Genomic DNA, 11404 nt, shown 5'->3' with positions numbered 1-11404 from the left:
AAAAAATATTAAATAACAATATTTGTCATGAATATCTTCAACTTAAATTTATTTCTGATGGATAAATGTTCTTTTACATTTTCCTACTCAACTCAACAAAATTTATAAGTTTTTTCTTTTTTTTTTTTTTGTTACATACTGAGATGAAATAAAAGTGGTAATTTTTTTATGTTTAAATTCTAATACAAATTCTTGTAATATTGACAAAATATAAAAAGTGGATTATGGTTAATAATAGAAATTCAATTGCTTTTCAATTATGTATGGTACAGTTTTTAACAATTTTTAAATTTAATATAAAAAAAAATTTTTTTTTTAAATATTACAATTTAAAAAAAAAAAATTAAAAGTAATCTTATGTATATTTTTTGTAATTTTATATTTTAATATGCAGAGAAAAATTTAAATTCTAGAAAAAATTAGGAGAAAAAAACTAAATAATAAAAAAAGTTTTAAGAATATTTCTTTTTGATTATTTATATTTTAAAAATTCCTTTCTTTGACTAATTTTATTACAATGAAATTTTAATTACAATAATAATCTACAAAATAAAATTTAACTATTTATATTTGTAGCATACACTTAATATATTAATTTGTTAATTCAGCAGGGTTCATCATCTTCATCTTCCTGTTGTTGTTGTTTTTTTGCTCTTCTTTTTTTGGAAGATGTTTCTGCTACTGGTTTTTCTATTTTAACAGCAAAAGGAGTTGAATAAAATCCTTTATCATAATATTCAAAAGGAGCCATTTTAGGAGCATTCGGATATCCAGGTTGACTTGGTACCATTGGTGGTTTGGCTCTGTAAAAGTCTGCTGCGAAAACATTTTTCCAATCCTAAAAGCAATATTAAATAATAATAATTGTTCCAAGTAATTAAAATAAATGTTAAAAAAATTGTAGGGCACTCATTAAATTACAACAAGCTCTAAAACTAAAAAAAAATTATGAAATTATCTTTAACTAAATATATAATAGAAAGATAGAAAACTACTAACAGCAATTATTATTGAGGCCACTTTTAATAGAAATAAAACTTTATCAGTATTATGAATATAAGAGCCCAGTTTTTGCAGTGCAAGAAGTAATAAAAAAAAAATTTTTATCACAATGTGTCGAGAGGGTCCAATTCTTGATCAAACCTAAGTAATTACAAATTTTAAAAGTACTAAGAATTTTTTTTTTTTTTTTCAATAAAACATGTTTGTAAGTAAATATGTATACATGTTTTTGTAATATATATTTATACATTATAAATATATAATACAAATAATATAATATAATATTTAATATATATTATATAAACATATAATATATAATAGAGTAAGTGATATTTAGAATTATTGGTTTATAATCGAATAATATAATAGATCAAAAGTAGAACAAGTAGAACTGAATTTAATAAAATTTAAAAAAAAAAAAAACAGAATACTTACACTACTGTGATATTTTATATAATATATTCCCATGTAAGACACCATAAATAAAATAAACGTTTTACCAATAATATGACGAACATGATATCCTGGTGTTTCTCCCTGCAAGATTCACGAATTTGTTTACAATTACAATATTAAAGAAATAGATTAATCATCCAAAAGCAAAGTAAAAAAAAAAGTTAAATTATTGTGGCGCACCAATTTAGATTGTAGAAAATTTTGTAAAACCCACATTGGACTTTTCCAAAGTCTCCGAATAGGGTTAGTAGTAGCCCTATAATATTCAGGAACATATCGAGGTTCGCCGTCAGCTAATTGTATATCTTTCAAAAATTGAGCTCTCCATCGTCTTTCTTCATCTGTCATGAAAACCCTTCGACGAACGTCATGGAATCTTCCTTGTAAAGAAAAAGCCTTTACCCCAGGACCTTCCGTTCCACCCATTTTTCAAAATATAAAATAATTCAAATTTTACGACTTTGAATTAATGACAAAGCAGACGAAATTTTAAATTCTGCGTTCACGTACAGTTTTGAATTTTTTAAGATTTCGACTTCGGGGTTTTAGAAAAAAAATGATTCAAAACGTTGGCGCGCTTTGATTTCATTTAAAGATTTAAATTTAATTTCGAGAATTAAAAACTTAAGTCATTTTACTTTGTAATTTCTTTAAATTCTTAAAAAAGTTTTCCTTTGAGTCCTCAACATTTTGATAAATAATATTTTTTTAAAATCAAATTATGAATACATTTGCGTCGTAATCATACTTTTTACAGCATATTAAACGTTATTATTTAAATGTTTTATGTAATTAAAAATATTTTTAACTTTAATTTTTTATTTTATTTAATACAACAATATTATTTTTAACTACAATATTATATATACTTTACAAGATTTTTAAAGTTTTCAAAATAAATTTATTTAATTGGCCATTGCCATTGATTTTTTGGAGCAGCAGAAACCAATTCTTCCCATGGCCTACTAAGTAATAATTTTTCTGCCAGATTAAGTTCATTTTGAGCTTGTAATATAACTTCTTCTATTTGCCCACAACCAATTTTCCTTTCTATTGATTCTATATCTTTAGTCTGAAAATTAAAAAAAAAAAATTTTTAACTTATTTTTTAAACAAATACTTACAAAATTTAATATAATTTAAAACCTACTGTTTCGACAATTTTTGATCTTTCTTTTACAATGCTTTCAACATGTTTTCTGTATAACGAAGACTCTGGCATTTTATTGATGACAAGTAAAATTCTTTTGTAATATCTACTGAGAACATAGTGAGGATTGTGATTGACAACGAGTCCTGTTAAATTTGTAGCCTGTAAAAAATTATTGCGATTTAAAATTTCATTATACGATAAAAATAATTTATTTATAATTGAAAATTTAATTCGACAAGGAATTATTTTAAAGTAACATTTAAATTGTAATATTGTAGAAATTAATTTACATTAATAATGAAATATCAGTTACATTTCATTTTTATTTACCCCTTTTGAAGTAAAAACAAAAAAAGTAACTGTTTGTTTCACGAGATCATTTTCTAAAAAAAATTGCAAAATTTTTAGTAATTTTAATTGATAATTATTAAACATGAAAAAAGCATTCGAAAATAACATTTTTACTTAATTTTAATGTAAGGAGAAAATTAAAATAAGTTAGTAAATGAATTTATGAAACAAATGTTATTGTTTGCAATAATTATTCTTATTTTGCTTATTATTACCAAAAAAGTTGCTTCTATTTAATTATTAAAATACACAATATATTTTATCATTTTATGTTTAATGCTTTTAAACAAGTTTTTTTTTTAAATAAGTTATTTTAAATTAAAACGATATAGTTTACTTATTAATTTTATCAATTTATTAATAGTTATTGATTATAAAGAAAAATTTATTTAAAGAACATTTAATCAACACAATTTGTATTATCCAAACCAATCTCACTGTATTTTATTTGATATATTATATTATAAATTATTAATTTATTAAAATATAATATTATTTTTTTTATATTTTACTATTATTTAAATGCTCACATACTTTTTTTTAATCATACATTTTCTATCATAATGAAAATATTTCTATCCAATAGATCAAAATAAAATGAAAATTGTTTATGGTTATTAAATAAAAGATAAATAATTAATTTAATTTTATATTATTTGACTTTCAAATTAAAAAAACTGATTCAAATTTAATAAATAAAATTTTTAAGTATTTTTTTTCCCTCATTTAAAGTGTTTTTTTCATTAAAATTTCACTTAATGTTGATAAAAATAGAAAAAAATTATTATATATTTACAATAAAATTATTGAATAAATTAAACTTAATTATTTTTAAAAAAAATTATCGTTTATTTTAAAACATTTCATCGTTAAAAAAAAAAAAAAAAATTAAAAATTAGTTTATTCGAATAAGTTTAAATTAATTTTTTTAATACCTGCTTAACGACGCCAGCCATTATTCTGGATTAGTTTTAACTCACTGCGCATGATCAGTAAAATTCGTCATACGTCATACGTCATACGTCATATGAAAAATTTTTTTAAGTCAAATATAATTTAAAAAATAATCAAATTAATTTTTTTTTTTTTTTTTTTTTAAAAAAAATAAAAATTGAAAAATAAATAAGGCTATTTAATAAATAAATAAATAAATAAAAGTTTTTTTTTAAAAACAAAAATCGCACGACAAACAAAAAAATTTTATTTTCATTTATTTATTTTTTTATTCCTAATAAAAATATTTACATAAATTATGCATAATTTACATTATAATAATAATAAAATTTCAAATTATTATAATTATTTATTTTTTTTAAATTTAAAACAAATAATATATATATTTAAATATTTTAATCAATTAATGAATGAATTTTTTTTTCTTAAAAAACCCCTTTAAATAATTATTATTTTTATATAAAATTTTTAAGCAATTTTACATTTTCGTTATTTTTTTTTTTTTTCAAATCAAAAAATGGTAATAAAAATAAATAAATAAATAAAATTTTTTTGGAAAAAAAAAAACATGTAAAGGAAAAGCAAATTTTAGTTTTTGGTAAGGAGGTGCTAAATAATTAAAGAAAAAAATCGAGAGGCACTAATTATTATTAAGTTGTTAAAATGTAACAACAAACTTTACAAAGCTAATAATATTCTCATTAACATTGTTACAGTTTTTTTTTTTTTTTTTTTTATTAAATGTTATAAAAAGGAAAATCCCTTAAAAATTTATAAAATATTTTTTTTTTTTTTTAAATTGCCTCAACTTTACAAACATAAAACAAAAAAAAAATGAAATTTCAAAGGAAAATAATGAATTAAAAACATCTACCTCTCTTTGTGCAAATCTATTGAAAGATAAACATATTCAATATATATAATAATATTTTTTTTTTTTTTTCGTGAATATTGATAATAATAATAATAACAATTATCTAAAAGTTTTCTTGCAAACAAACACATTAATTGAAAAAAAAAATTATTTTAATTAATTAAAACATGGGGAAAAATATTCTATTGTGGACCTCTATTCATCTGTTGAGATGATTGTGAATGATTTTCCCCTCCATCGATTGTTTTTTCTTCTGATGTATTTTCACTTTTCACGGTGAGTGGCATGGAAAGGTTTGTCGAAGACCCCCGAAGAAAAGAAGTCGAGGAATCGTAATTTGACGTTTTCGTATTTGATTCTTTGGCGCATAAACCCTCGAGTGTTTGTACTCGAGCCGTCACGTTTTCATTCATTTCCCTCAAATTTTCAATGGATTTCTTCGGCAAAAAACAAAAAAAAAATTTTGTAAATATAATAATGCGTCATCTATCCCATTTTACGTATGTCAAAAAATAATAATAATAATAATAATAAAAGAAAAAAAAATTTACATGATCCGATAATTGATCCTTGGCAGTCCATTGCAATTTTTCGCTAAGTGTATTATTAATTATTGACAAATTACGTGAAATTTGATTGAGAACGTCGAAAATGGCCTTTTTCTCAACAGCGAATGCTTTTTCCATCACGTCACTCTTATCAAATTTGGCATTTGATAAATCCGTTAATTTTTTCCTCGTATCCGTTAAATTATTGACTAGACTCCCGACCAAGGCATCCAATTTTCCATTTTGGTCCTTCAACGTGGATACGGTCGAATTGAGGTCTTTTATTTGACTTCCGAAAGATGCGACACTCGCGGATAAGTCTTTTAATAATAGGGGAATATTCACGAGATCTGGAGAGGATTTAAGTTGACTTTGGACGGTTTGAAAACCCGTTTTCATTTCACTCATTTCCAAACTAAAATTCGTAAATAAAATTGAAAATCCATTTAAACGATTCATTATGAGAGTTTGATTTTTTTGCAGGTCCTTGGACAGAGTATGACATTTTTGTAAAGCATCCGGAACTCCTTGATTCCCAGCAACAACTGGAAAAAGAAAAAATAAATAAATAAATAATAACTTGACGAATTACAATGACTCGTAGGTAGAAAATTAACTTATTAAACCTTGTACGTGATGTAAGTTTAAAAAAAAAAAAAAAAAACTTGAGTGAAACCTTAGTTTGACGTAAAATACCTTGATTGAGTTCCGTTCTCAGTGACGTCACCTGTTCTCGTACGTCAACAAATAGCCACATCACTGTCGTGCTTGCTATGACACAAGTAAACATTAATATAGCAGAACACGTTCTTAGGAAAGCAAAACAAGCCCACTTTCGTATTAGATATTTACGACGGTGACATCGAGGGGGTTTACAACCAACGGGTGACATCCAATATTCTAATTCGTCAGTAGAATCGGATAAAAGCTTATCCCTACTGCTAATCCCACCGACATTACAGGATTTTTTTACAGAATCACCCGAACGTTTGATGCTTGTTTTTGCAACCAATGCATCCAATTCTTTTCTTTTTTTCATTTTTTTCCCATTTTGAAGGGGAACGTTGGCATGAGACATTAAACTCATTTTAATTATTTTTTATCAAAAATTAAATTCTATACATTTTTACACGTTACAACAAAAACAAAATGTAATTCAAAGGGGGGGGAGGGAGGGAAAAAGAAAAATCAAAAGGGAGTTAAACAAACATATTAAAATAAGTTTATAAGAGTCAGGTAAAATGATTTATATAGTCTTTTAAATATTCCCCCCCCAAAGAGGTTTTTTAGCAAACAATTTTTTTTTTTTTTTATACACTGAAATCCTTTTCTATTTTATTCTAAAGTATTAAAATGCAAATTCAATATCAATCAATAACACTTTTTTAAAACAACAATGTTTTGAATTAAATGAATTTTTCGTTGACGTTGAATTAAAAGAGAGAGAGAGAGAGAGAGAGACCTTTTTCTATTTTATAAAATGGTAATAAATATTATATTACCACAAAATTTCAAAAGAACAATACAATTGTAAAAAATTTAATATTTTTTTTTTTTTTTTTTCAATTATTTGACTACATTTTGTTTGCATTTGTTACCCTCATTTAAAGAAAATTTTTTAATTTTCCAATCGTTTCATTAGGTATATGACTAAAAATTTTCCACTTTATAAAAATTTAAAAAACAAGTGCATAATAATAATAATAATAATCTAAACAGAAATTTTGTAAAAAAAACTTTCCTTAAATCATCATCATCATCATCATTTATTTCTAAACCTTTTCTATAAAGAATTTTAGCAAAAATAAAATAAAATCAGGTGATAAATTACCAAAATGATAATAATAATAACTTTTTAAGAGAAAAATTTACTCTGATAACAAAACTTTAAATTAATTTGTCCACTATTTTTTTTTTTTTTTTTTTTTTTTACAAAAAAGTGAATTAATATAAATTTTAATAATCACAACGACTTTAAAACTTAACGGAAATTTTTAAAAACTTTTAAGGTACATCCAAGTAATTAATTAATTTTTTTTTACCAAAGAATGATTAAAAAATAATAATAATAACAACAATGTCTGTTGTTCTGTCATCATTTGACAATGTCATACGCCACTCACAATGGTTAAAATTTTAGGTAACTTCATTTAAAATTCGTTAATAATTAATTACCAGAGAATTTTTGAAAAATTATGATAAAGAACAAATTATTTAAAAAATGAATATTTAGAAAAGGTTAATTTGATGTAATTACAACATTTCCATTAGTGATTAAAGATTTTTATAACGTCCTTCAATCTTATTGACTCTAAATTCATATTTTCACAACACAAAATTGATTTGTTTCGATGTAAATACGATAAAAAATATTATACGAAAAAAAAAAATAAATAAACTACTTTACAAAATTTATTATTTAGTTTTTTTTTTAAAAAAAATAAAACAATGAAATCCGGAAATAAAATTTGTAAGAGAAGTAAACTTAAAATAAGTCAACAGCGCAAGGGTTGTAATTGAGGGACTTATTTAAGCAGGCGTCAGGTTGAAAGAAGAAAAACAAAAACCCGGGAAAATTTTCTATACAAAAAAATCTCGACAACAAAACAAATAATAGGCACTAATAAAAAATAAAAATTTGAAATAAAAATTTGATACGTGGATTCATTGGTTAATTTTTTTTTTTTTTCAAAAATAAAAATCAGAAACCGTTCAAAAAAATAATTTTTCTTACCTTTTGCCACGTGAGAACTAAGCCGATTAATTTCACCATGAAGCATCAATGTCAACCATGTTAATATAACTAACCAGCAAATTAATATAATACAAATAAATATTAAAATAATTGTTCTGATCCTGCAGGGACAATCAATGGTTGATGTTTCTTCATTTTGCACCGAATGATTATTTTTATGTCTCCTTCTAAATCTTTTTTTTCTAACTGCAGGGAAAACCACTTCTCCTGCATCTGATTCTGAATTGCTATCAAAAGATCCACGCAATAATTCTAAAATTTCTTTATTGTTTGACATATCTCTTATTTAACAATAATAACCATTTTACTTGAAATAGGCACTTGAATATTACATTATCACTTACAAAATCATAACCAAATCTTGTCACGTTTAAAAAATTTATACGTTGAATAAATTTTTGTTAAATGACGTTTCATTATAACATTTACATATAATGAAAAAAAAAAAAGGTAGTGCCTTTTATTTAAAAACTGTAAATATTACAAAAACTAACTAATTATTTAAATAATTTATATATAAAAATAAATATAATTTTAAAACGTCGAAAATTCACATATAAAAAAAAAATTAAATAGTTATTAAAATTTCCTGAAGAGTTCACCACCTGCATTTAAATATTCATTAAAAATTATTATTATATATTAACATTATCAAACTTTATTTGAATTTTTTCAAAAAAAAAATGGAATTGAAAACTTATGTTACATAAATTAAAATAGGCTGTTAATATTAATAAAAACATTGCATTTGATAAAAACCATACTACTCTATAAACTGCATTCAATTAAAGTTATATTTATTAAGTTTTTCAAAAGTATTTTAAGTTTAATCAAGCACATAACCATGTAAAACATAAACCCAATAAGTATTTATGTATATTTTATAAAATAATAATATTTTTCGTATGATTTATGTGTGTGTGCGTGTATCATGTTCTTTAATGTAAATTATTATTATTATTGGAAATAATCAACATTAAATGCAAACGAATTATCCAGTCTTACACAGATTTTTATGTTTTTGAATGCAAAATGATTTCTTAAAAAAATTAAAAGTCCGGGAAATTTTTTTTTTTTTTTTTAGCATAATTAGCCGCAGGAAATGTTTTTTTTTTTTTTTTTTAACAAAAAAGTTGATAATTAAATAAACACAGTAAAATAATACATTTAGCATAATAAAGTTAATGAATGCTAAGAAAAAAATTAGTAAGAGACGGTCAATTTTAGTTGCGTTTCTATCTAGTTATTGAGGTTAGGTTTATTAGATAAATATATATCTTAGTGTTATCTTGTGTCTCATTCTTATTCGAATAAAAATAATAATAAAACTCGCGTGAAAAATTATTTTCATCAGTTTATTTTTCGACGTTATTAAAATAACATAATTTAATAGTTATCCTTTTTTTTTTACGTAATTTTTTTTTTACAAAAAATTATTAATAATAATTTACTTATAATTTTTGTTGTTGTCCGTGTGTGTGTGAAAAATTTTTGGTGTGATTTAGTGTACAATTTTTTTTTTTTTTTTTATCGAATTACGTCCATATAAAACAAAATTAAATTTTTTTATTTAATACTTAAATTTATCGGTAAAAAAATTTCAATAATTAAATTTCAAACAATTTATTTTATTTATTAAAAACTAATAAATATTATTCGAAGATAATTTTTTTTAAAATTTCGGACATGATAGCACTATTATTATTATTATTATTATTTAATACGTAACAAAAACGTAACGTTCGTTTTTAACCGAAAATTTTTATGAGTGTTTTTTTTTTTTTTTAATCAAAAAATATATTATAATTTATTAAATAAACTTTAAAAACGATTTCATGTTTTAAAAATTATAGTAATTATTAATTATTAATCGAACTTTAATAAAAAAATTTTTGAAAAACGAAAAAAAAAAAAAAAAAAAAAATTAACAGTTTTTTTTTTTTTTAAAAAAATACAACAGCGACATCTTTCGTCATTTTTTTTAAACGGCAACCAATGAAACGAACACACCAAAGCAAATTAAAGTATTGTTGTTAACACGGGGGATTAAAACAATTTTGCCTGTAACACCTAAAGTTCGCTTACGACAGGTTGTTTTAATTTTATTATTAATAATAATAATAATACCAATAATTGGAAAAATAATAATAATAATAATAATTACATCATTACATTATTCAAGGTAAATAAAAAAAAAATTTATTTCAGTTTAAAAAAAAAAATTCATTTTGTTTTTATGGGATACGTAATTTAAATTTTGTTTGTTTGTTATTGTTGAACGTCTCGTAAGTAGTATTTTTATTAAAAAAAAAAAATTATTGAATTTTTATTATTAAAATAATAATATTATTTATTTTTAAGAAACGTGCTTTCAAATTTAAAAAAAAAAAAAAAAAAAAATAAGTTTGTTACTGAGAAGTTTTAAAAAACTAATTTTTTTTTTTAAAGCTAATTTTTATTTTCAGCTAATTATAATTATAATTAACACAAGATAATGTAAATATTTTAAATGATGTTATTTGTCAACAAGGTAAAAAAAAAAAAAAGAATTAATAGCAATTAAAGCGAAAAATCGTTTTTTTTTTTTTGTAAAAATTACATAAAAGAACTTAAATTACATTTAAAAAAATTTTTTTTTTTGTTGTTGTTGATAACTACAACGCCATTTTAGCTTTTAATGATAATTAGGTGTGATGTTTACCTGCATGGATGCCGTTCGTGTAACCTCGAAATATGAAAAAGTTTGTTTTTAGACGGTGAGGTAGGCAAGATGTCGGCATAGCTGAAATGATTATAATATGCGGCTGTGTCACATCGAGCCAGCTTGAGCCGCCATTATACGACCGGAAACGGAAAACAAAAATATTTAGAAATTTTATTTTATGTCTTCACAACTCTATACATAATAAGTCAAAGGTATTCAAATATATATAAATAATAGAAACTTGCTAGGGCCTTGAAATGTAAAAAAAAATAATTTTAAAAAAAGTTATTTGAAAATTATAAAAGTCCCAAACTGAAACTTAAAAAATAATTTTTTTTTTTTTTTTTTTGTTAAATTTATGCTAACATTAGGATAATTTGAGTAATGTATTATTGAACACAAAAGGGTGTTAACCTGAGAATTACATGTAAAACCATTTGCGGAAAAAAATTTGCTTAAACTTTAAATTTATTTTAAGGCATTTAGTTAATATCAGCAATATTTTCCATGTTTTTTTTTTTTTTTTGAGTAAGCAATTCATGATTATTTGCTGATATATGTTTCCCAAAACTTTATTATTACAATTCAATAAAGTCAAATTTTTTTC

General features: G+C 22.4%; 4 protein-coding genes and 1 non-coding gene across 5 annotated transcripts; 1 reads left to right on the top strand and 4 right to left on the bottom strand.

Moving 5' to 3' along the window:
- Window positions 1-604: 604 nt before the first annotated feature.
- Window positions 605-1884, bottom strand: Phum_PHUM387430 (NADH-Ubiquinone oxidoreductase B17 subunit; the record flags this gene model as incomplete). Its single annotated transcript, XM_002428451.1, has 3 exons — window positions 605-838; window positions 1438-1539; window positions 1639-1884. The coding sequence occupies 3 exons, from the start codon at window positions 1882-1884 to the stop codon at window positions 605-607; spliced, it is 582 nt and encodes a 193-aa protein (XP_002428496.1).
- A 475-nt stretch (window positions 1885-2359) lies between these two features.
- On the bottom strand, window positions 2360-3046 carry Phum_PHUM387420 (NADH-Ubiquinone oxidoreductase 13KDa-B subunit; the record flags this gene model as incomplete). Its single annotated transcript, XM_002428450.1, has 3 exons — window positions 2360-2530; window positions 2609-2770; window positions 2942-3046. The coding sequence occupies 3 exons, from the start codon at window positions 3044-3046 to the stop codon at window positions 2360-2362; spliced, it is 438 nt and encodes a 145-aa protein (XP_002428495.1).
- Window positions 3047-4972: 1926 nt separating this feature from the next.
- Phum_PHUM387410 (uncharacterized protein) lies at window positions 4973-6425 on the bottom strand (the record flags this gene model as incomplete). Its single annotated transcript, XM_002428449.1, has 3 exons — window positions 4973-5227; window positions 5342-5883; window positions 6035-6425. The coding sequence occupies 3 exons, from the start codon at window positions 6423-6425 to the stop codon at window positions 4973-4975; spliced, it is 1188 nt and encodes a 395-aa protein (XP_002428494.1).
- A 1180-nt stretch (window positions 6426-7605) lies between these two features.
- On the bottom strand, window positions 7606-8370 carry Phum_PHUM387400 (uncharacterized protein; the record flags this gene model as incomplete). Its single annotated transcript, XM_002428448.1, has 2 exons — window positions 7606-7649; window positions 8073-8370. The coding sequence occupies 2 exons, from the start codon at window positions 8368-8370 to the stop codon at window positions 7606-7608; spliced, it is 342 nt and encodes a 113-aa protein (XP_002428493.1).
- A 2475-nt stretch (window positions 8371-10845) lies between these two features.
- Window positions 10846-10926, top strand: Phum_PHUM387390. The gene has a single exon (XR_009833528.1). It is a non-coding gene; the product is annotated as a microRNA, putative (microRNA).
- The last annotated feature ends 478 nt before the right edge of the window (window positions 10927-11404 follow it).

The sequence above is a fragment of the Pediculus humanus genome, genomic scaffold (genome assembly GCF_000006295.1).
Source record: "Pediculus humanus corporis 1103172107869 genomic scaffold, whole genome shotgun sequence".
In the NCBI taxonomy this organism is placed as follows: Eukaryota; Metazoa; Arthropoda; class Insecta; order Psocodea; family Pediculidae; genus Pediculus; species Pediculus humanus.
This window is presented reverse-complemented; position numbering and strand designations above follow the sequence as displayed.